Genomic DNA, 26,064 nt, shown 5'->3' with positions numbered 1-26,064 from the left:
TTTTTCTTACTTTTCAACTTTCATTGTTGGGAAAGGACACGTAAGTAAGCGTTTCACTGTAGTCTTCACCTGTTGTATTCGGCGCTTGTGACAAATCAAATTGAATGTTTTCGGAAACAAGCGCTGTAACATGCAAATACGTCCGTGTGGGAACCCTAACCCTATAAAGGCGTGTAGTAATTTACCCATTAAAAAAAGTATAATTTCTCGCTGATATGTTAACAAAACCGTACCGCACGCGTCTGGGCTTTTAACAAAACTCCCCCGGCCAGAAGATACTATCGTCAATGGGAGCTAAAGGTAGTTAGCATCTTTGAATGGGTTACCTTGAGACAAGCATTACTTCGTTATCATAATTTAAGAAACCGGTTGAATGACACACAGGCTAATCCACATCCCATGAGATGGACGATAGGATGTTGTTCACATTCAAAGATACCTGATCCAACTGACCTTGCTTAGAAGTATTTTTGTTCATGCCGTCCCTCGCTGGAACCTGTACAAAAAGTCAAGAAATTAAAATCTGTAAAAAATATTGGACTTGGACTATACTTTTTTAATTCAGCAAGTGTTCTACAATGATCATCTTGATAAAATCAAGGCGACAGCATTGTAAAATGTAACATTAGCTCTCAACTTCAGCCAGTTTCTGTTTAGAAAGGAGTACGATAAGTGCACTGTATAATAAATGGGAGGATATGTCCTCTACCAAAAGATCTTGGGCTAGTTCACTTGCCCTGGGTTCAAGCCTCGATTCAGCTGTTCTCCCTCAATTACCACACATTTACAAAATCACTGAACTACCACATCATTGGGATTTTAGATGATTCTCAGTTCAGTATCAGCTAGTTAACAACTCCAAAAACAGACAATGGAGTGGGACATTGTATTTACCAGACCAATTACACAGTTTGCTGTTGCACAGTAGTCTGTTCATTACATAATGGAACATTCTCACCAGCAGAACATTTTAATTTGGAATGTTTTTGCAGACAAGCTCTTTAAGCCAAATGGTAATCTCTCCTCTCACCATTTTTACAATAGAACTGAGTGTACAAAATATTAGGAACACCTTCCTAATATTGAGTTGCACCCCCTTTTGCCCTCAGGACAGCCTCAATTTGTCGGGGCATGGACTCTACAAGGTGTCGAAAGCGTTCTACAGGGATGCTGGCCCATGTTGACTCCAATGCTTTCCACAGTTGTGTCAAGTTGGCTGGATGTCCTGTGGGTGATGGACCATTCTTGATACACATGGGAAACTGTTGAGCATGAAAAAAACCAACAGCATTGCAGTTCTTGACACTCAAACTGGTGCGCCTGGCACCGACTACCATACCCTGTTCAAAGGCACTTAAATCTTTTGTCTTGCCCATTCACCCTCTGGCACACAAACCATGTCTCAATTGTCTCAAGGCTTAAAAATCCTTCTTTAACATGTCTCCTCCCCTTCATCTACACTGATTGAAGTGGATTTAACAAGTGACATCAATAAGGGATCATAGCTCTCACCTGGATTCACCTGGTCAGTCTGCCATGTTCTGTACACTCAGTGTATATGAATTAGCATTGGGGCGATAAGCAATTTACAAAGACTAGAAGCAGACATTTTTTCCTGCTCTTCTACTAGCCAGCTCTTATCAGCAGGCTTGAAATCTCAGACAGATGGTGCGAATGATGCCAAATGTGCATTGTTTCCCTATCATGAGCTGCATCAGACTGTATACAGATTAGTCACTCTCTGGAACATCATTACCACATTCACATCTAAAATCCTAAAACTTACAAATAACATAATTTGAAATTGTGAATACACTTCCCACAAGTGCGATTTCATTCATTTTGTGGTACTGTAACATTTTCTATAACCCCTATGGAACAGGATTTGAGAAGACCATTTCAAACCATGGTCTTCCACACTCATGCGACTTAATCAACTAGAATAGATATAGGATCTATGGAATGGGGTGTTTGGCACGCCATATCTTTTTAGCTTCATATTGAATAACTTAAGCTACGGTGAGGAAAAGGACACTGAATACCAAAAGTGGGATTAACAGTAAAGTAAATACATATTTATTTGAATCATCACTTCAGTCAGCTCTGGGGATGAAACCTTTGTGGGACCAAACCAGAAGATTCTAGCTAAGTGAACGTAATATAAATGCATGTAGAGTGGAAAAACAACAATTGAAACCAAGATATTCAAATACTTTAAAAAAAAGTTTATTGGTTTTAAAAACCCTTAAAAAAAAATCTCAACATCAGTGAGCACTTTCAATTAAAAAAAAGAAATGCTAAAGCAACTTTATCAAATTACTCTACGGTCTGCTGTACACTAGACAACAACAACAAGGGTTAAAGGGACTTTATACCAGGTCTGTGAAAAGTACAGAACTCAGCTGCCCCTGTGCACTTAAAGAACAGACAGGGTTTGTCTTCATTTAAGTACAAACATCAGTGCTTATTTTCAATGGTTTCTGGAGAAAGAAAAAAAAAACTTCAGAGTTACATAAAAAAAGTAAAAACACCTAAATAAACAGAACGGATTCAAAACCTGAACATACAGAACAAATATTAATCTGAATTAGTAAACGTCAAACAATGCAAGTAACTTGTGAGTCGCTATACCTTTCTGTTCAGATTGACAGGACCAATCCTGAATTACAGCAAAGTGGTTACAAATACTCTGTACAATAGAATTCTACAAACATGCACACATATCATTTAACATGGTGAATGATTTATTTGAGAATATTTCTGTTAAAATTGTTTCTTTAAATTGAGTTTCAAATTCTCATGAGAATGAAGTAAAAAAAAAATGTATCTCATTGAGATTAATGTACATTGCTACACAAGACAATTAGCGTTCTCATATTTTTTGATTAACATTTCAATTATTTTTTCACTTAGTTAAGCTCTTTAAAAAAATATTTGAGTGGCTTCAATTAATGCATTTGTCCTAAAAGAGGTGCCAATGCCTTGGTTCATTAAATGTTTAGTGCAATAACATGAACCTTCAAAGCTTGTTGAAATTTTAACCATGACATTCGGATGTCCATTGCAATGTTCTGGGCACAAAATCTGTCAGAGAAAGATATATATTACCAGGTTGCATAGCTAATACTTTTTTTTTTTTTTTTAAATACCCATGCTATTTTCTCACTCGAAGCAGACGTCTTCTGTAAAAAGCCAACCAATATAAATCTCAGGAAGCAAACAAAAAACACCAAGTTAAGAAAAAAACAAACACAGCATTATCTGTACAAGAAAGGGCGCCAGCGGCCAAACACACAAGCACAGTTTAGCTGGCTCCTGATCCAAAATCACCAATATAGCATTTCAGAGGGTGCCGGTGCACAGAACCAGTTTAAGTTATAACAATACAGTGTCAGAGCTTTCATATGTACAAACTGTGGGGTTCAAAATGAGAGGAACACTTATAACAGTCAACTGAATTAACCCCAATATTGTCCTGCTACATTGGTTTTTATAAACCAGAACAGTAGTGTGGTTTTCAGCATGTTTTCCAGTGCTACAGATCAGTTTCACAATTTCCTCAAATTATTTTCAACCATCCCACCTGAAAGAAGGACAATTCCAAATGGCCATATATAAAGGTATTTGACTGATGTCAGGCAAATAGGCAAATGACTGGGTTATTTGTGGGTTCTTCTAAAAAAATCCTATTTAATGCTTTTTCCCCTCACACTAATCAGTTACTCTTTGGTATGGATATAAGGCTCAGAAGATTAAACGCTCATAAAACCACAGGATCTGGCCAATTAGCTATTCCCTTTATGAGTTGCATGCCTTATTCACACACTGTTCTTCACTATAAGCTATTTAAACCTGTAATAGATGACCCGTACTTTACCACTAAATGCCTTTTTTTGTCTCCAGGTGAAACACGTCCCTTCACTGTTAGAATAAAATGCAGTGCATTAATGAACTTTATTCAAGGGGAAGATAATTACAATTTATACAAATGTTTATGTAATTCTGTATTACAGTATTCCATAATACTGTATTTTCTACTGGATCTAGACTAATGTAAGGGGAATAGCTTTCAATGTATGACGGTAAAATATGCACTTTTGTGCCTTTTTATAGGAAGGACTGAATATCTAATGGCATAATATTTTTTTCAAAATCCTTGAAACTTCTTACATTTACAGTAGAAGGAAAACTATGAAATTTCATAATCTAAATTACTTCATATCCATCACATTTTTTGCTGAATGTATGTAACATGAAACAAATTTAAAAAAAGGGAAAAACGACATACATTTACATAAACCTGCAGTAGCCTACTTTGACAGTAGCAGCCGCTTTGATAAGTAAAAAATGCATAGTGTTAAAATAAATCAGAACCAGAATAGTAATTTCCCCCCAAATAGATACACGACTGAAACAGGGCAGGGTCATCTCCAGTCAATACACTTTGGTATAGGGGTGTTATAAGGTTAAATTCCTATTCATATATTCCTCCACTTCCTTAAATCAATATATTTCTGTTAATTAAAATGATACCCGCCAAATAGTCACAAAGAACGTAAATAAAACAATCCCCACCAGTGCCCTACACAAGTCTTAAAAAACTTGACACAGGTGAAAAGGGGCATCTTCTGCATTATACTGTTTAAATACAAGATTTAACTGTCCTTTGAGCTCCATCTTAAAGCCCATTTCCTTTAGTTCTGCAGTCACTAAAGTGCAAGCTATCCCCATTACAGGTCTCTATCATTGTTTTAAGTCTTATAAACATATACGATTCCAAACAAAGCAATCCTTTCGACACCAAGGACAGGGCAGTAAGAATGTCAGCATTCAGGGCAAAATGTGTGTGAAGCAAGCCTAAAAAAGGACAATATTAGCAGATAACATCTGTTGTTTTTCAGCTGCCTGCTCTCAGTTTCACTGTACTCAAAGTGCATTAACTACTGGGACATGAGGGGAAATTTGAAAAGGTGAAAAGACATAGTACATCAACCAAATTCAAATCTCGATTTAATAGCCTACATTTTTTGTACCATGCACACTGGAATTTGAGTGGTCAATATCTTATTTGTAAAGTTTCCATAACATTTCAGCAAAACGGACAGTCAGACATCTTCTGACAAGTTTAGTATACAGGCAGCATATCTTGACCTTTAAATCTATAGTTTGAATAATATTCTGTAGTCAAACAGATTCTTTTTCAAACAGCTGCCGTTTTCCTACTTGTAAAAATCCAAATTCTGAGAGAATGGAACTAGTTTGCCTCAAGATCATTGCAAACAATGTATGTTAAAGGTCGAACGCAGCTGTTTTTATCTCAATATCAAATAATTTGTTTCTGGGTAAAAATTAAGTACCTTACTGTGATTTAATCGAAAAAAATGGTCAAAAAGTAACAAAAATAGCTTCTTAGCAACAAACAAATTCTCAAGCAAGAATTTTGCTAGGATTGAGTAGGGAGGGGAAACCTAAAAACTAGCTGTTATTGGCAGAAGGTTTGGAACTCATTCTTATTGGTCTATTAAATACATATACTGCCAGGTGATGTCACCATGCAGGCCAAAACTCCATCTCACCTAAACAGGCTGAAATTTCAGGCAGTCTTTTCAAACAGCTCCTACACTAAAAGGGCATTATCATTTTCACAGTATTATTCCAACCTCAGTGTGGAAATACATAAAACATGGTTCTTTAAGTAGACCAACGATACATTTTTATTTACAGATTATGGGGGATTTCTTTTTAGCCATTGATTGATTTTGGTATGTCTTGCACCTGCAATCCTTAAGAAGACTTGAAACGGCAATGAGAAACATTAGTACCAGTGCATGCTACTGCAAATGCCCTCTCAAGGCATCTCAACTCTTCATTGAGAGGTACAGGGGCATATTAGGTGAGCATACACCCCATTTAACGTTCTTGCACAACAGTATGCTTCTAAAGCAATTCCAAATGATTTGTCTGATAAAGTCTACCTTCAGATCTACCTCAATGGAAGTAAAACTATTTACAGAGGGAGGAACAGTTGCCAATTATTTGCCAAACCTCTTGTTTTAGTCAACAGCTCCTGAACAAAATCATTATCCAAAATGATAGTCTACAGATAGATGTTTGGTAATCTTTAAGAGATCTTTATCTCTTTATATCCTGTCCTTCTGAAAATGTAAAAATAATGTTATTGTTATTCTACAGTCTTGATTTAAATGCTCTTGAATGACTTTATGATGTCTGAAGAGGGAGAAATGGATGAGTCAGCACCAGCGATGAGCTGTGAGAGAAAACCAGCATATTTATAAGAGAGATAATTTCTGTTCAGCCTGGCACAGACTGGACAAAAGTCATTGTATCCAGAGTGTTGCAGTGTGCTATACAATGTCAATGTGAATAATTACAAAGAAGATTTTAACAAAACAATAGGTATAAACAAACCATTTCACCTTCAGGAAATAAAAGCAGAGCCCATATTAACCCATTAACCCGACTGTGGGCTGGTCTTTACTTTCCAGCCAATCAAATCCATTGGAATTCGCAGTCTCGCTGCAAATCTGCTGGAACAGCGGATCATTCTTCAGTTCCTCCAGTGTAGAGTCTTCATATTGCCCCTGCTGCTGATTGGGGTCAAACAGAAGGTTTGTGTCCAAATTGTTCAGGTCATTGATGCTATTGGAAAGATCAGAGGTCAGTCGAAAATCAGACCCCACAGCGTTGAGTTCTGACACCTGTCCCACGAGCCTATTGCCAGGAGTAAGGCAGCCGTCTGCTAAGAGGTCTTTAACGGTGGTGCTGAAATCTAGCTGCAGCTGTTGTTGTTGCTGCTGAAGGTTCTGGGCCAGCAGCATAGGCTGGCTCTGCTGATGCTGCTGTTCTCCAGTAGCTGATTGTGCTTGGCTGTCACCTGCTGAGAGAATCATCTGTTCGTTCCTAGAGTTCTTCATGAGGTAACCGGCCTTCTGAAACTCGTACGCATTCTGAGTGTTGGAAGTCATCAGAGTCTGATGGTTGGCACTGCTGGGGAAGCTGGGAGTGGTCTCTAAGATGTGGGTGAGGTTCAAGCGGGCTGTGTAGTTGGACGGCAGGTTGTTGATACCCAGGCCTCGCACCGCGTCGTCACTGTCCCCATCCATCTTGCTCAGGAGCACGTTGGTGATCTTTTTGCTGTTGGTCTGGCCCTGCATGGGCAGCACCTCCGTCTGCATCATCACGTTGACAGGCACAGACTGGCTCCTCTGTGCCATGCTGCTGACGTCCCCATGGCTGTTGGCGAAGATGTTGATCATCTCGGGGGTCACGGGGGAGGTGAAGGGGGACACCACTGTTCGGGGGATGTTCTGCAGGCCCTGGTTGCCACTCAGGTTTCGCTGGCGCACGGCAGGGCTCACACTACGACAGCGGAAGGTCCCGCCTGCTGAGGATGTGCTGATGGTCTTGTTGTCCAGAGGGGCGGGCACAGCAAAGCCCTCCTGCTTGTTCAGGTTGGCCATACTGGTTGCCTGCTGCTGCACCGGAGAGATGGGTGTCAGGCGGCCGTAGTGTCCGTCGTGGTGCCTCGTCTGAGACTGATAGGACTGGCCAGGGATGGCGAAGGCATGGGGCTTTCGGAAGTGGTCGTCGACCAGGTCCTGATAGCTGGGGAGGATACTGATGCCGTTGATGGAGTTCCCCCCGCTGTTGTTGTAACCATTGTTCATCCACTCCAGTTTGGCCTTGTCTGGGTGAGTAGCCATGGGCCTCTGCATGGGCTTGACGGGGCTGCTGGAGACAATGCTGCCGTCGTGGTAGCCTGTAATGCTGGAGTTAATGGGAGTGAAGGCAAAGGGATTCCTGCACTCCACAGGGCTGGGGGGCACGCTGCCACTGCAGTTGGAGTGTGGAGTGCCGATGGGGGTGTGTCGGCTGCTCCCCAGGGCACTGTCCACCGGGGTGGTGGGGGCCATGCGGGAGCAGGGGCTCTCCCTAGTCAGGCCCTGGCCTCCTCCCATCATCTCAGAGGTGGATGTGGGGGTGGGAGTTGGGGTGGGGGTGTGGACAGGGGTGGTGCTGCTGTGTACTGATTGGTAGTAAGGGGTCACTGTCTGGTTGGAGGACATCATGTTGCCCTGTATTACAGACTGATGGCCTTGCAGCGTCACGTCAGCTCCGAAGGCCTGCAGACTGCTGTTGAGCTTCATCTGCTCCTCCATCTGCACCAGCTCCTCCACAATGCTGTCCTGGGTCATATCGTCATCATTGAAATGGAAGTAGTCCATGTTTGTCTGCATGGAGAGCTGGCTAGAGGCTGGGGCCTGGCCCAACATGGCCAGGGGCTCCATGACTGGTGTGGATGCCTGCTTGTGGTCTGTGATCTGCTGGGCGTAGCCCTGCTGTTGCTTACCTCCCTCCAGCTGGCCCCCAACCCACATGGTGTTCCTCAGGTCACTCACAGCAGACTGCTCCAGTAGGGCAGAGCTGTTGGGCATGCCTTGCATGTTACCCGTCATGTGCTGCTGGTGCTGAATTCGTGCATGACCAGCCGGGGCACTAACGTTGCCGATGCTGCTAGTGTCCATGGTGGTCGGAGTGTCTCTTCTCTGCACGGAGATCTGTGGCTTGACAACAGTCTGGAAGCCTCTGGTTCCGATGGGGGAATCAGAGAGTGACAGAATTCGAGTTGGGACAGTAGAGTTCAGTTTCAAAGTAACTTTTCCGATGGCTGGTGCACTTTCAGGTCTGACTGGGGTTCCTACCCTGGGGAGTTTCTTCACTCCTGCACCAATCCCATGTCTGTAACCATCGGAGCCCCCAAGAGGCTGCTGGGAGATGAAGACCCTTTTGACAGGCGTGGGATAAGACTCTGGGCCGACGCCTGGGCGCTTCCTGGGGCTCTTGGAGGTGATGAGTGATGTGGCAACAGTGCCGCCATTGGGTGACAGAGTGGTGCTGGTATTCTGATTGGAGACTGTCAAATACGAAGTACTTTCGTTATTGGTGTTATTATTGCTACCAGCTGTAGCTGCCACAGTGTTGTTGCGCAAAGAGGACTTGCCATTGCAATTGGTTCCAGTCATTGCCTCCGGTCCCAGGGAGCCTTTAGTGTGAGGCATGGGCACACTGGCAGCTCTTGGTATAGCTCCTCCAGCCCTCTGGCCCCCTGCACCTTCCTGAGTCATAGTAAGCCTGCTAGCACCCAGGGCCGGACTGCCCTCACTTACGGCTTCACCCTCCATCATCTTGATGTCGATGGTAGGGGTGGTGGTGGCCCGGCCTGACCTGGCTAAGGGGGACAGGATGGGGGCTGCAGAGCCACTCCTGGCCCGTGGGCTGGGTCTGCTCTCCTCCAGGGCTACAGTGCTGCCCATGCCAGCAGAGGCAGGCCTTAAGGTGGTGTTGGTTAGGGTGGTTGTAGTGCTGCAGTTGGGAGCCAGGGATATGGTGGTCATCTTGACCACGTTGACAGAGCTGATGTGGGGTGTGGGCTGCATCACGGTCTTGATGGGGCTGTTGGTGATGAGCAGGGTGGGGGGCGAGCGCAGGGTGATGGCGCTGGTGGCTGAGGGTTTAGGCAGGATCTGGGCATAGCGGTGGCGAGAAGAGCGGTCCCCCACAGGGCTGGCTGGGATATTCTGAGGGGTCTTGGGACACTTGACAGGCTGCATTGACTGGGTCACCACTTGGAAGTTGACAGGCAGAATCTTGCCCTCCGATGTTCCCACAGGACTGGGGGACATCAGCTGCCTGCTCCTTTGTACCTACATATACAGCATAGCAAAACATGACACAAAAAAGTATTAATAAGATGTACAGTTGAAGTCAGAAGTTTACCTTAGCCAAATACATTTATACTCAGTTTTTCATAATTCCTGACATTTAATCTGAGTAAAAATTCCCTGTTTTATGTCCGTTAGGATCATCACTTTATTTTAAGAATGTGAAATGTCAGAATAATAGTAGAGAGATTCATTTATTTCAGCTTTTATTTCTTCCATCATATTCCCAGTGGGTCAGATGTTTACATACACTCAATTAGTATTTGGTAGCATTGCCTTTAAATTGTTTAACTTGGGTCAAACATTTTGGGTAGCCTTCCACAAGCTTCCCACAATAAGTTGGGTGACTTTTGGCCCATTCCTCCTGACAGAGCTGGGGTAGCTGAGTCAGGTTTGTAGGCCTCCTTGCTCACACATGCTTTTTCATGTTCTATAAGATTGAGGTCAGGGCTTTGTGATGGCCACTCCAATACCTTGACTTTGTTGTCCTTAAGCCATTTTGCCACAACTTTGGAAGTATGCTTGGGGTCATTGTCCATTTGGAAGACCCATTTGCGACCAAGCTTTAACTTCCTGACTCATGTCTTGAGATGTTGCTTCAATATATCCACATAATTTTCCTTTCTCATGAAGCCATCTATTTTGTGAAGTGCACCAGTCCCTCCTGCATCAAAGCACCCCCACAACATGATGCTGCCACCCCCGTGCTTCACGGTTGGGATGGTGTTCTTCGGGTAGCAAGCATCCTCCTTTTTCCTCCAAACATAACGATGGTCATTATGGCCAAACAGTTCTATTTTTTTGTTTCATCAGACCAGAGGACATTTCTCCAAAAAGTACGATCTTTGTCCCCATGTGCAGTTGCAAACTGTAGTCTGGCTTTTTTATGGCGGTTTTGGAGTAGTGGCTTCTTTCTTGCTGAGCGGCCTTTCAGGTTATGTCAATATAGGACTCGTTTTACTGTGGATATAGATACTTTTGTACCAGTTTCCTCCAGCATCTTCACAAGGTCCTTTGTTGTTGTTCTGGGACTGATTTGCACTTTTTGCACCAAAGTACGTTCATCTCTAGGAGACAGAACGCGTCTCCTTCCTGACCGGTATGACGGCTGCGTGGTCCCATGGTGTTTATACTAGAGGTCGACCGATTATGATTTTTCAACGCCGATACCGATACCGATTATTGGAGGACCAAAAAATGCCGATACCGATTAAATCGGCCGATTTTTTAAATGTATTTGTAATAATGACAATTACAACAATACTGAACGAACACTTATTTTAACTTAATATAATACATCAATAAAAATCAATTTAGCCTCAAATAAATAATGAAACATGTTCAATTTGGTTTAAATAATGCAAAAACAAAAGTGTTGGAGAAGAAAGTAAAAGTGCAATATGTGCCATGTAAAAAAAGCTAACGTTTAAGTTCCTTGTTTAGAACATGAGAACATATGAAAGCTGGTGGTTCCTTTTAACATGAGTCTTCAATATTCCCAGGTAAGAAGTTTTAGGTTGAAGTTATTAGAGGAATTATAGGACTATTTCTCTCTATACCATTTGTATTTCATATACCTTTGATTATTGGATGTTCTTATAGGCACTTTAGTATTGCTAGTGTAACAGTATAGCTTCCGTCCCTCTCCTCACTCCTACCTGGGCTCGAACCAGGAACACATCGACAACAGCCGCCCTCGAAGCAGCGTTACCCATGCAGAGCAAGGGGAACAACTACTCCAAGTCTCAGAGTGAGTGACTTTTGAAACGCTATTAGCGCGCACCCCGCTAACTAGCTAGCCATTTCACATCGGTTACACCAGCCTAATCTCGGGAGTTGATAGGCTTGAAGTCAAAAACAGTGCAATGCTTAATGCACAGCGACGAGCTGCTGGAAAACGCACAAAATTGCTGTTTGAATGAATGCTTACGAGCCTGCTGCTGCCTACCGTCGCTCAGTCAGACTCCTCTATCAAATCATAGACTTAATTATAACATAATAACACACAGAAATACAAGCCTTTGGTCATATATGGTCGAATCCGGAAACAAGACGTTTATTATTATCGCATATACCCTGACTCTGCGTGCAATGAACGCAAGAGAAGTGACACAATTTCACCTGGTTAATATTGCCTGCTAACCAGGATTTATTTTAGCTAAATATGCAGGTTTAAAAATATATACTTGTGTATTGATTTTAAGAAAGGCATTGATGTTTATGCTTAGGTACACGTTGGACCAACGACAGTCCTTTTTCCGCGAATGCGCACCGCATCGATTATATGCAACGCAGGACACGCTAGATAAACTAGTAATATCATCAACCATGTGTAGTTAACTAGTGATTATGATTGATTGATTAAATGTTTTTTATAAGATAAGTTTAATGTTAGCAAGCAACTTACCTTGGCTTCTTACTGCATTCGCGTAACAGGCAGGCTCCTCATGGAGTGCAATGAGAGGCAGGTGGTTAGAGCGTTGGACTAGTTAACTGCAAGGTTGCAAGATTGAATCCCCGAGCTGACAAGGTAAAAATCTGTTGTTCTGCCCCTGAAGGCAGTTTACCCACCGTTCCTAGGCCGTTAAATAAAGTTGTAAAAAAATAAATAATAATATATATATATTTTAAGAATCGGCCAAATCCGTGTCCAAAAATACAGATTTCCGATTGTTGTGAAAACTTGAAATCGGCCCTAATTAATCGGCCATTCCGATTAATCGGTCGACCTCTAGTTTATACTTGCATACTATTGTTTGAACAGATGAATGTGGTACCGTCAGGCATTTGGAAATTGCTCCCAAGGATGAACCAGACTTGGAGGTCTACAATTTACTTTCTTTTGATTTTCCCATGATGTCAAGGCACTGAGTTTGAAGGTAGGCCTTGTAATACATCCACAGGTACACCTCCAATTGACTCAAATGATGTCAATTAGCCTATCAGAAGCTTCTAAAGTTATGACATAATTTTCTGGAATTTTCCAAGCCGTTTAAAACTTCTTATGGATAGGGGGCAGCATTTTCATGTTTGGATGAAAAGCATGCCCAGAGTAAACTGCCTCCTACTCAGTCCCAGATGCTAATATATGCATATTATTATTAGTATTGGATAGAAAACACTCTGAAGTTTCTAAAACTTTTTGAATCATGTCTGTGACTATAACAGAACTTATTTGGCAGGCAAAACCCCGAGGACAAACCAGATTTAGTTTTTTTTGAGGTCACTCTCTTTTCAATGAGTTTTCATTGGGAATCCAGATTTCTAAGGGACCTTCCTGCAGTTCCTATCGCCTCCACTGGATGTCAACAGTCTTTAGAAATTGGTTGAGGTTTTTCCTTTGAGAAATGAAGAAGTAGCCATGTTCAGAATGAGGCTCCAGTGAAGTGTACTGTTTGTTAGAGGCGCGTGACCAGAAAGCATGCTACACATTGTTTTCCTCCGGTATTGAACACAGATCATCCCGTCTTCAATTTTATCGATTATTTACGTAAAAAAAGATACCTAAAGAAATATTACAAAAGTAGTTTGAAATGTTTGGACAAAGCTTACAGGTACATTTTGTAGTCATGTTGAGCGAGTTGGAACCGGTGTTTTTCTGGATCAAACGCGCCAAATGAATGGACATTTTGGATATATATCGACGGAATTAATCGTACAAAAGGACCATTTGTGATGTTTATGGGACATATTGGAGCGCCAACAGAAGAAGCTCGTCAAAGGTAAGGCATGAATTATATCTTTATTTCTCTAGTTCTGTGTTGCGCCGGGAGGGTTGAAATATGATGGTCTGTGATTGTTAGCTGCGGTGCTATCCTCAGATAATAGCAATGTTTGCTTTCGCCGTAAAGCATTTTTTAAATCTGACACGTTGGCTGGATTCACAACAAGTGTAGCTTTAATTTGGTATATTGAATGTGTGATTTCATGAAAGTAATTTTTTTTATAGTAATTTATTTGAATTTGGCGCTCTGCATTTTCACTGGATGTTGGCCAGGTGGGACGCTACCGTCCCACATATCCCAGAGAGGTTAACAATACATTTGTGGAGTGGTTGAAAAACAAGTTAATGACTCCAACCTAAGTGTATGTTAACTTCCGACTTCAACTGTAAAATTATGCAACACTTTCATAACTCCAGTTATGAATAGCTTCTGTTGCACATGTGATATAGGCAACACAAAGTTATCGCTTGTATAGATTCGTAACAGGAACACTGCAAAGACAGTGGGATATATAGAGTAAGCTTAGACAAACACAGAAGTAGAATACAAGCTTGGCTTACCGTGATGGGGCTGGGGACTGCAGCTACCATAATGCCAATGGTGGGATGTGGGGAGAGCAGGGCTGGGCTTCTACAGGTAATGGAGCCGACCCCAGGCGTGCCCCCGTCAGCCCGCCTGGCCTGAGCCTCTCCGGGGAGGGGGGAGTGCAGCATCTGCTCCTGCTGCTTCTTCTGGATCTTCCGCTGGAGCTGCTGCTTGGCATCGATGGAGGGAGAGGGCAGGGTCTTCACTTGGGACTGGAAGGAGTGGGCTTCAGCTGTTGGTGCGAATGCTGAGGATGGCAGTGGCATTTTAACTCCTAAAGGGAGGAGACAGAGGAAGACAGAAACAGGTGAACACATATTTTGGGTTAACAAATTGTCATGGTCCTCCTAGGCAGAGCAGCTTCTATTTTGAAGAAAGCGTAACTATCCCACTGGGCATAAACTGGTTGAATCAATGTTGTTTCCACATCATTTCAATGAAATGACGTTGAACCAATGTGGAAAAGACGTTGAATTGACATCTGTGCCTAGTGGGATGGCTTTTAGGGACTCACAGGAGGTGGTATGTAAATGCACTATAGCAGGTCAATGAGAAGTATCTGCCACTAGATGGAAACATTTCACTGTTCATCATACATGAGGCAGTGAAAGGACAAGTGAAGTTTGACTATTAACACATACAGTGCACATTCAGAGCCCTTAACTCTTCACATATTTTGTTACGTTACAGCCGTATTCTAAAATGGCAAAGCAAAAACAGGTTTATACACATTTTTGTATTAAAAATAAAAAACAGAAATACCTTATTTACATAAGTATTTAGCATTGAGGGAAAGATGAACGGCGCAAAGTACAGAGAGCTCCTTGATGAAAACCTGCTCCAGAGCGCTCAGGACCTCAGACTGGGCCGAAGGTTCACCTTCCAACAGGACAACGGCCCTAAGCACACAGCCAAGACAATGCAGGAGTGGCTTTGGGACAAGTCTCTGAAAGTCATTGTGTGGCCCAGCCAGAGCCCGGACTTGAACCCGATCAAACATCTCTGGAGACCTGAAAATAGCATTGCAGCGACGCTCCCCATTCAACCTGACAGAGCTTGAGAGGATCTGCAGAGAAGAATGGGATAAACTCCCCAAATAAAGGTGTGCCAAGCTTGTAGCGTCATATCCAAGAAGACTCAAGGCTGTAATCGCTGCCAAAAGGTGATTCAACAAAGTACTAAGTAAAGGGTTTGAATACTTATGTAAATGTAATCAGTTTTTTTTTTTTTTTAATACATTTGCAAAAATTCCTAAAAACCTGTTTTTCCTTTGTCATTTTAAAATAAGGCTGTAACGTAACAAAATGTGGAAAAATTCAAGCGGTCTGAATACTTTGCGGATGCACTGTATTGTCACCTGTTGGTGTACCAGTCATGAGAGTAAGGGCTGCCACAGATTTGGTGCCGATGTAGTGGCTGTTGAGGAGGAAGCGAGCCAGGTCCTCCACAGCATCAAACTGGCGGCTCAGCACCTTCTGGGCCCACTCACACACCAGGCCACAGGCCGCAGAGCGCACCTCCTCCTCCGCACTGCACAGCTGACCTGAGGCCTCCAGCACCTCACACTGAAGCACAACATAGGCACATATACAGGCGTTAGGAATTATAGTCGTACATATCCCTGTATTACTTTTAGTTCAATATGAAGCCTCAAAATGTAGTCCTTTTCTTAACACATTCAATTAATGAAAGTTATGTTATGGTTGGACTACAGTTAGGCAAACATTTCTTATTTAAATAGATTTTCAAGAAAATAAGTAAGGTAAAGACCTTGAGAGAGGAAGGCAGACAGACAACTTACCCCGTACCCTGTTTTATGTAACTCCAGGTTGGGTAAAGATGGCATGTGGACAAAGGCTTTCTTCCTCAGTCCACTATAGCAGTACGTGAGCAGGGGTTAAGGTAAAAAACACTGAACGGTCAAACATTTAAGAATTAATTTATGGAGGTGCTAAAATGTGTTGGTTGTTTGTCTGTAAAGAGCCGGGCATTAGTGCTTCAGGGACCATTCTAGCCATAAGAGACTGGGATTGCTCCACAGGATAGGGTAAGAAAAGTGCCTCAGGGCAGGTCAGTTGTCACTCACAGACAGATCTGAGGAAGAGCCTTCTCACCTGAAGCTGAGACGGGTATTTTTTATTTATTTCACCTTTATTTAACCAGGTTGGCCCAGTTGAGAACAAGTTCTCATTTACAACTGCGACCTATGTCCCAACCAGCATCAGTTGCTAGTCACTCCACTACTAATCCCTCAGCCCCTCAGGCATGTCACACTCCCACTGAACCTTCTCTTCCCCCTCCAACCTTTCGAGATGTGACCAATTCCACTGCCAAAATAAGGCGCTGTGGATTTGTGGTGAGAGCTAGCCTTTTATCAGATGCTGGTGTGTGAGTGTGACAGCAGGTGCTCCCTGCTGAACACTCCCATACACTTAGGTGTCTCACACAACCAGGCAAAGAGCTACTCAGAGTTATAGCACAGTTATGAATGACTCATTTTCTCTCACACAAAACAAATAATAAAATACAGACAAATAGGTCCAAGAGTGTGATCTTGAATTAACTTGTACCTTTGTAGAGTGTGTATTAACTTTGTAAACAGAAAATAGTTAATTTAAAAAGGGAGATATAGATTACTATGCAAGCCACAGCTCAAGATGTTCTGATTTGGTCTGATTTGACTTGGGCGCTCATATTGAGTTTCAGTTGCTATTGCAACCGTCATATAAAAACAAGGTCTATTTCAGAAAGGCTCAGCTTGAAAATAAAAATTGTATTTTATGATATTCTTTTTTCGAACTCCACCTCAACAAAATAAGAATGAAGTCACTTGTCACTTTACTAATTTAACGGATGCTAATCTCATTGGAGACTGTAGCTTTGCTAAGTCAAGAGTCGTGATCTCATGGAAAAGACATTGAAAAGACATTTCACAAATTGTTTCCTGAAGGTCAAGAACACAGTGATTCCCCTAAGTGTCTCTGTCCTACTATACTGCTCTCCAGGCAGAGGCCGCTTTATTTGATTTAATTTCAGTTCTATATTTAGAGGCTCCATGATCTGAGACAACAGATGTTCCTCGACCAGAGTCCAGAGAGGCCAGATTGTTCGCTACAAACCATTCCAGTGAAGGATATTTTGATTTGCCTCTCATACCAAGTCGACGTGCCTTCATGTTTGGAAATACATTTTTCATGATCTTTCCAAAGTCCGCTGCACTCAGTGGGTGGTAGCAGAGATTGTCACAATAGCTCCTGAAACAAACAAGAGGCAGACAGACACAGACAAACAGACAGTAAACATTTGTTGGACAGGGGAAGTAAAGTTCAGATAAACAAGGTATTGGAAATCTCAGTAAAACCAAATAAACTATGTTAAATATCAAATAATAATATCAAACAGTCACATCAAAACAGTGACATCTGGGTGAAGCCTTTTCCAAAGAAATCTGAAACATTATTAGTACTTTCATTTGCAGTGAATGAGTAAGTCAAACTGAGTGTTACGTAACAGTCACATAGCATTTCAGACTTTCCGTTCTAGTGTTACCAACACATGGTGCACATCTTTTCCCATGCTTTCTGCATCTATTTATATTGGTGCGTTGGCTGGCAGTATGTAGATCCTTCATAGCCGGCAGTGTATGTTAAAGGCTTATTTATTTAGTAACAGCCAAATGTTATGTACTTTCATAACATGTATCTCATGTCATAAAATAAAACGGCCATACAAATGTGTACCTTGTTCTTGTGAAACCTCTTAGAAGTCAAGTGCTCATGGAAATCAAATTCAAAAGTAAATCCATCCATTTCCACCCGGTATGGAATTTAAGCTATCAGGTATTCCAAACTCCCTAAAATACCTGTACACAGTGCTATCAATATGTTTCTAAATTGGTGCGGTGTCCCTTTCCAGAACATCAAAACAGGATGACAGTTTTTTTTATTTGTATTTAACGGTGCTATTGCTTTGAAAATGACCCGAGCTGGGCAAAGCCCCATTGGCTTCACACTTCCCTATGTCCCCTTTCTCACAGTCAGATACCCACTTGTACTCGTCATAGACCTCCTGTTTGGGCAGAGAGGTTTCTGGGTGTTCCTCTAGGTGACTGCGAATCCAGTTGAACGCGTGCATCTGCTGAGTGCGGCTTGATGACATGGAGCTCTGATCACTGCTAGAGAAAGCAGGAGAAAATAGGTTATTTACAATACAATCACAAAAAACATTTACTGTCAGATCTACCTTTCCCGCCCCATTTTTCAAACTCAACCAACACACATCACCCCCATGTCTCTGTGTTGTAAGTGAGAGAGGTTTATGTACCATGACAGTTCTCCAGGACTGGCAGACCCTCTCTCAGTCCTGATGGGCATCGTGTGGAGTGTTGGGGAGTTGAGGTGTTGAGGTGATGAGGATTAGATGTGGAGAACAAGTAGGAATTGATCATTGCTTTTCAATCAAGGCATGATATTGACAACATCAATGAGCAGTGTGTTTGTCACCTGATGCTAAACTAACTTCAAGCCACTGCCCCTGGACACTTCTGTAGATGAGAGGATTGGATAAGTTCAAACAATGTGGGGAAATTCATCTTAGCCTATCAGAAGTAAAGCTATTACAGTATTCCTTAGGCCTAATACATATCCAATCGTCTCAGATCTACACACATTCCTAGGGAGTAGGGGCTTGGGTCATTTGGAATTAAGCGTGCGTGTGTATGTGTGCGTGTGTGTGTTACAGATCAAATATACATTAGAGAGAAGACAAGGCTTAAATCTACACATATTTTGCAAAAAGGTAAAACATGAAGGGTTGAGGAAAGATGTTATTAATAAGTTATTAAGTAAGGACTTTCAATCAGAACACACACACACAGGTGATAGTCATATGTGGGAAATCATTATCAAATCAACTAACGCAACAATTAAAACAAAAATACCCAAGCTTATTTGCTATTGAAGAGAGAATGTTTGAACACACACACACACCCTCCCACCCCCCTTACTGGTAGTCCTAAGTGGGAATTCAATATCAAATCAATCAATGCAATGATGTAAAAAAATAAAAATTCAGCCAAAGCCTATTTGCTCTCTAAGGGAGAGAGTATGGCATAACGAGCAGAGTTTGACATAACCACAGTCCAAGCTAATGTTGACAACCATTGTAGCATGTGGGGATGGGATAGGATAGGGTGCAGAACATCTATATTATGCTACTAGGCTAATGGATAACGGGGTAGATGAACGACATTAGGCTAAGTCATGTGCAAATGGCGTGGAACTGCATGCAGACATGACACAAAACAAACAATGTTCAATCAAATGAAAGAATGATCAATTACCTTTTTTCACTGTTGCTGGGACCAGAAGGCAACTTAAGGTAGAGGTAGAGTTTCTCGATGTCTGTAAACGTCTCCACATCTTGCTGTAAAAGCGGAGCACAGGGAAGAGGGATTTAATAACAAACAGTAGGGATGCACGATATATCGGTGAACATATCGGAATCGGCCAATAATAGCTAAAAATGCCAACATCGGCCAGATGTCTAGTTTAACGCTGATGTTAAAAAACGATGTCAAAGCTACCGTGCATACCTATATAACGTAGGTACATGACGTAATGACGCTCCACGTTAAATTTGGCACTACACGTGCCACACAGCATTCCTAACCTAGCCCACAATGTCTGCTGTGTGGATCGAGCAGTCAGCAAGTCCAGCAGTCTTTTGAAAGAGTAAGAACATTTCAGCGAGACAACTCAAAGACGAAACCCATTAAAGCCAAGATAATGGAAATTATTGTCCTTGACAATCAACCGTTCTCTGTCGTGGGTGATGTTGGCTTTTGCCAACTGGTCGAGCACCGGTACACTACCAAGTGCGCTATTTTTCAGATGTTGCCCTACCGGAGTTACACAGTAATAGTGTCGATGCTATTAGCTTCACGGCATACATACATACTATGGAATGCCCTTTGGATCTTTGCGTGTCAAAAAAGATAAGGTAGCAGTGTCAAAGCTGTACAAAAAAGTCTGCAAACAAGCAAACGCCGGCCATGAACGATGTGTATGCAATACCGCATTGGTAATAAAGCATCATTTGTTCGACCGCAACTTCTGGGGTATCGAGCTTTAGCTTGGTACCTAGCTAGCACCAATACAACCAGCGTGAAAACAATGACCAGTAGAAACTGCAGTCATGTTCATTATTTTTAGCAATGATTTAGGAATCCTTGTAAGTATTAGCTAGGTTGCCACTTTTTGTTCGCCTATTGAAATTTAACGTTATGAAGCTAGCTGGCTGCTTATCTGGCTTTTGAGGCTCGAATGGACCGGGTTACGTGTTGTGAAGCTAGCCACAATAAGGATTAGGCATAATAGTGGAATTTGCGGTTTGCCTTCAAAATAAGTGTCATTGACAGTGATTTGTATACAAATAGAATTATGCCATACTTTTATTTTGAAGGCTAACCGCAAAGTCCACTATTGTGGCTAATCCTTATTGTGGCTAGCTTCACATGATGGGTCCAACCACTATTAATCAAATAAGAACTGTAGTACAAATTAGGGTCATTTTAAATGACACCTAGCTACTGAAACAGACGTCGTTTTGCTATGTTTTTGGGGAAGAACATTGTTTGCATCTATGAGCTAGCTAGCTTTTTTTTTAATGACCAGCACTGTAGGTGCGCGAGACACCTTTACCTGCATCATAGCATACATATGGATGAATCGTTGCGACATATGAAATACGAGTGATAGTGTAATCAATGTGTAATAACTACGTCAAAAAAATTTGTGAACGTGTTAAATTATTATGTGACGTGCAGTCATATTCTGGTCAAATAGTGTTATTTGACATGCAAAGACCCAAACGGTGTTCCATAGAAATCCTGGTTGAGAATGAAACAACTTAACAAATGAACAACGAAAGAGCACAGCAAGTAAGTGAAAGAAATAGTTTTTGATTATGTTTTACTGGTAATGGGAATACACGTAAATGCCAACAAAATAACTTTTTGGTCAGTGTGGTGTGTGTAACCTTTATTTAACTAGGCAAGCCAGTTAAGAACAAATTATTATTTACAATGACGGCCCGGACGACGCTGGGCCAATTGTGCACCGCCCTATGAGACTCCCAATCACAGCCGGATGTGCTACAGCCTGGATTCGAACCAGGGACTGTAGTCACGCCTTTTGCACTGAGATGCAGTGCCTTAAACCGCTGCGTCTGTGTGTGTGTGTTAACTGTACTAGAATGCTTGAAAGGCAGCAAAAATGTCAAATATCGGTATCGTTTTTTTGGGCAAGGAAAATATCGGATATCGGCCAAAAATGTCATATCAGTGCATTGCTAACAAACAGGCAAAAAAAATAATTCAAGTGCAAAAAAAGAGTTATGTTCGGTCATCCCTGTGAGTAGTAGTAGTGTTCATGGTAATGTCTTTATCACTCCACTGATTTAACATGCTCTACTGATGTCTCTCTCAGACTGGCAGTCCAGTTCATGAGAAAGGAAATGCTTCTTTTCATTCTCACTACTACAATAATCCACCAAGATACATTCCACAAAAGCTGACAGGTTGCCTTCTACTCCAGTTTGAAGAGCATGAATAATACAGAAACGTTTCCTGTTTAAATGATCCATTCTTAGTCTATTCTCCACTGAGTGAAGGCTGGTGCTCTCATTGTTTCTGCTGTAGTAACAGAGAAAGCTAAGTGTTTAGTTGTACTATGTCGGCCTTGAGGCACCATCAGCGTAACATTTTTAATAAAAAAGTTATGAAATCTAAGACAAAGACTATTCAGTTCCAGTGAAACCTAAAACAACCATTTCAAACAACCCTCTTTAGTTTGGTTGGACTAGTTTGAACACTATCCACACCTGGGAACGCATAGAACACCACATTTTTTGTCCAATAAACACATTTTGTGCATGGACACGTATTTTTGTTTAGGAGTTTTAGTTCATTTGACAATGTGAAACCAACCGGACCAAATGAAAAAAATACATTGTAACAAATAATCAAACTGATTCGAACTATTGCTCAAAAAGTGTAAAAACACCCTAAAAGAGGAACCCCCCCCCACAGGAAAACAAAAACACGGATGATCCTGCAAATGAGATTAGGGATGTAAAGGAGATTACAAAATCCGTGAAGAGAAGGGAAGGGGTGGAAGTTGCGGCAGAGAGAACCACCGATCTTGGTGAGGTCTCGTTCAGAAGGATCCTGGATGCATCCTGATAAACGGTGCTCGAGCTAAGATCAATGTGAACAAGTGTCAGGATAAACAAAATTACAAAAAAACATTAAACCTCTTGGATTCTGAATGTTTCTAAAACGTGTGTGTGCAGTAAATACCACAGGGTGTTAAAGATCAACACAGGGGGTCCCTCATCCCTGCCACAATGACAAAAGCCATGAGGAAATCTCTTAATGAGATCAAACAAATGTTTCCATCGAGGGGAGAGGGTTAGTGTGTGTGTGTGTGCGTGCGCATTGAGAGCTCCTAAGGATGTTCTCACACTTGGTCCCTTTTAGCAACAACAACAACAAAAAATTGGCGCAGTTCACTTAACATTTTTGGTGCAGTGTGAACACTCCAAAGGAACGCAGGCCCCTCAAGAGTCCCTGAAGCGACCTGAGACCATCTCGAAAGGAGTTCGGTTCTCTAGAAATCCGACAGTCCGGTTCCATTTTTTAGGGCAACGCCAACACTAAAATCCCCGCACCACACACTAGACTACTGCAACACTGTTTCCCCTGCCATAAACCCTTACATTAGCGCCACAAAAGAGAGTAGATGATGCGCAGGTTCGCAGAAAAAACATGCCGTTTTTGGATATTGGTTTTCCTTTTTGGGATATTGATTTTAGCTCTTGTCGAGGATGCACAGAAATACCAAAATGTGTGTGGAGTTATGTTCAGATTATATGTTTGAAATGTGATCTACAGGCTAAGAGATTGTGGGGTTTGAAGTGTGAGAAGACAACATGAGACATGATATCTGTTCTTTTAAAGAGGACTATGTGGGAAAACCCCCTAACAGAAGACCTTGAAGGAACATGAGGATAAATATGAGGTGATGGTGCCCTGCAATATCCAGAGGGGGTTGTTGCAGCTACCATGGGACAGTGAAATAACTTTAAAACACTGATACCTGCTAACCTAACAAACAGACAGTCTTTGGGGGTGGAACAAAATGCATTTTAAAGTTCATTACTTTCTATATCTTTTTAGACAGTTATTTGCAGTTAGTCAAATAATGCTGGAGGCAGACTTTTCCATGTGAATGCAGATGATTAGGGTGTCACACAGACAGATGCCTTAGGGCTGTAGCCCAGCTACCCAAGTCTATGATATGTTTTACAAAACATTAACAAACATTAACTGAGATGATGGTTTAAGTATTTGGAAGCAATTTCACTGAGAGACTTTGGAAGGCATGCCAAAAATTCCCCACCAAAACAGAGGAGATGAGGTAGCCTAAATTTAGTATTTGTGTATGCAGGGTTTTGGGGTGGGGCACGTGCAGCACTGGGTCTCACAGATGTCGTGACAGAGGGGCTTTAGGGCTGTGTTACGCCATGATCTGATCTCCACTGCTCAGTGACCACCTCCACTCCCCGCCTGGGCAGTGCACCAACAGAAATACAACTAATGCAACAGCAAGTGGCCACATATGCCACAGATAAGTACAACTTACAACAGTAAACAAACAAGCAAGCACTGGATCACGCTTGAACTCTTATTCACTGTCGGTTTCTCGCTTTCACCTCCCTCTTAATCACACATAAACACAAGCTTTGAAACGTGCTGGCACACACACACACACAGTTAAATCAACGTGGATTGATGGGGAATTGAAAAATTGTATGGTTGAGAGGGAGGAGGCAAAAGGAATGGCAAATAAGTCTGGCTGCACAACCGATTGGCAAACGTATTGCAAATTGAGATATCATGTGACTAAACTGAATAAAAAGAAGAAACTACACTATGAAACAAAGATAAATGACAAAGAACAAAAGTAAAAAGCTTTGGATCCATAATAAAAACACATTGCTAAGCTCAGCTGTGAAACACATTGGCTAATAGACAGACGCGAAAAATAAACAAAGCACAATCTCTATCTCACCCTTTCTCTACCCCAATACTACAATGGATGGTGGGTGCCAGTTGAACCCAACCCAGTGTTTGGAGGATGGCTGGGCCCAGAGCTACAAACGGAAACAGTCCTCTCCACCACGCTGTTTCAAAGGGAATAAGGAAGACGATAGGGCGGGGCAGGAGGGACTTAAATTCTGATGGAGTAGAAGGCGGCAGATGAGAGACTTTGGCTCCAGGCACAACTCTCCAACACGGAGAGGGAGGGCCCTGCAGGGGGAGGAGCAGGCTCACACATCACATTCTGGATTCTTGATGAGCTGAAGGGGCCATGGTGCCTCTGTCTACTACACAATATTCACTGTTTGAAAACAGTAACCAACATGTAGTACGATTGTTTTTTCTAGCACCTAATTGTTATCTTTTTTACAAAAACAATTTAGAGGCAAACACTTAAATTAATGTTTATTTAATATGAAGCTGTGAGTGCAATGCACTATTTCAATACCGATTGAAGGGATACAGACAGTCCCATGGCATTTCAATGACCCAACCAACCCCCCCCATAGAGGAAGTCATCGGAGGTAGCAATAATCCGAGGAATACCTAATCCGGGGGCTAGCAGAGCGGAGCGGGCAGTTAAACTCACGTAAACAAGCTTTTGTTTTCATGGTGTCTGCTGTAGGACACCAACGCTAGGGAACATCAGACCACCGGACCAGTGCTTTACATTGTGGTGCAGACTGCAGTGGACAGTCAAAACTGCCCAAATGTCCAGAGCAGCATCTCTGACACCAACATTATGGAAAAGAGCTAAACACCCAACACATGACCATAAAGAGAAGCTCTGGGTGCCATAGCAGGGAGGGGATAAACACAGAGATGCTGACAAGTGTGTCTTAACGGCATGAGTGCACAGAGCCAGACAGCCATAGTCGGTACTGGGGGAGGGGGGGGGGGGATGGGGTGTTTGTGCGCAGCGCCGGCAGACTGAGATAAACTGAAATCCCCTGTCGTTAACCCTTTCTCCTGGACTGGCCTCTGCTAGCGGTGTGGTCAGCAGCCCCCGTCAAACATAGCCACAGCGTACACACACTGCGTACGTACACACACACACACACACACACAGCTCCCCACCCCGTTCTATTGGTTTCTAAGAATAGAAGTATACGCCCCTCTGTCTTTTCTATTCGCCTCTTTGTTGCTAGGGGAACGGGAGCTCACCAATGGCTAAAGTTATCAGCCACTGAGCAGCGTTAGCGATTGGAGGGGGGGGGTAAATAAAAATGGCTCAGACAGACGTCGTGGAGCCAACTGCACTCCATTTTAGAAGGAGAGTCTCATGGAGTGGAAGAGAGTAGACAGACACGCTGGGCTACGTTACACACCCTCTGTCAGACAAAGGAGCCATGACTACTATTGGTCCTTCACTGGCGGAGCACAGGACATCACACCCTGCTGCTGCCAGACAAGCCCCACTACTTCACACAGCACACTTCCAAAGTGGAAGTAAGGACAAGTCAATGTTTTTCAAATACTCTACAAACCATAGACTACAATCAAAGTCCAATACAAATTCTCAACTATATTTATATGGACAGGGTTGGGGAGTCACGGATTACAAAAAAACAGTAACTGTAATCCGTTACCAGCAAAAAATATTGTAATCAGATTAGATACTTTTGAAAAACTAGATGATTACTTTTAAAAATTCAGAAAGAACATTTGTGGGGAAAAACTTGACACCTGTTTTCTATATGACATTCAAATCAGCATTGAAAAAAGGTTCAAGTTCAAGTTTCTTCCACCTGAGCGAGTCTGACTACAAGCCAGAGACCACTATGATGACACACCAAATGTGTTTGATGGATCGCGGGAAAAGAGCAGGAATAGACTTTTGTGGGTTACA

The 26,064-nt window shown here is 42.3% G+C and overlaps 1 protein-coding gene across 3 annotated transcripts in view; it reads right to left on the bottom strand.

Moving 5' to 3' along the window:
* Window positions 1–2,210: 2,210 nt before the first annotated feature.
* The window catches only part of LOC139563354 (DNA-binding protein RFX7-like), a 46,148-nt gene continuing 22,294 nt past the window's right edge, over window positions 2,211–26,064 (bottom strand). The window contains exons 3-10 of one of the 3 annotated variants that reach the window (XM_071382007.1): window positions 19,395–19,477; window positions 18,377–18,415; window positions 18,102–18,227; window positions 17,191–17,307; window positions 15,855–15,939; window positions 15,423–15,618; window positions 14,029–14,327; window positions 2,211–9,725 (exon numbers count right to left, since the gene is read on the bottom strand). In XM_071382007.1, the coding sequence (XP_071238108.1) occupies window positions 6,465–9,725; window positions 14,029–14,327; window positions 15,423–15,618; window positions 15,855–15,939; window positions 17,191–17,307; window positions 18,102–18,227; window positions 18,377–18,415; window positions 19,395–19,477 (4,206 nt within the window). In that variant the 3' untranslated portion in view covers window positions 2,211–6,464. Of the gene's footprint in view, window positions 9,726–14,028; window positions 14,328–15,410; window positions 15,619–15,854; window positions 15,940–17,190; window positions 17,308–18,101; window positions 18,228–18,376; window positions 18,416–19,394; window positions 19,478–26,064 lie in introns of all 3 variants that reach the window. The other 2 variants (XM_071382006.1, XM_071382005.1) reach the window with 2 other exon arrangements.

This window comes from Salvelinus alpinus, chromosome 33 (genome assembly GCF_045679555.1).
Source record: "Salvelinus alpinus chromosome 33, SLU_Salpinus.1, whole genome shotgun sequence".
In the NCBI taxonomy this organism is placed as follows: Eukaryota; Metazoa; Chordata; class Actinopteri; order Salmoniformes; family Salmonidae; genus Salvelinus; species Salvelinus alpinus.
Note: the sequence above shows the minus strand (reverse complement) of the source record. Positions and strands in the feature narration are given on the sequence as shown.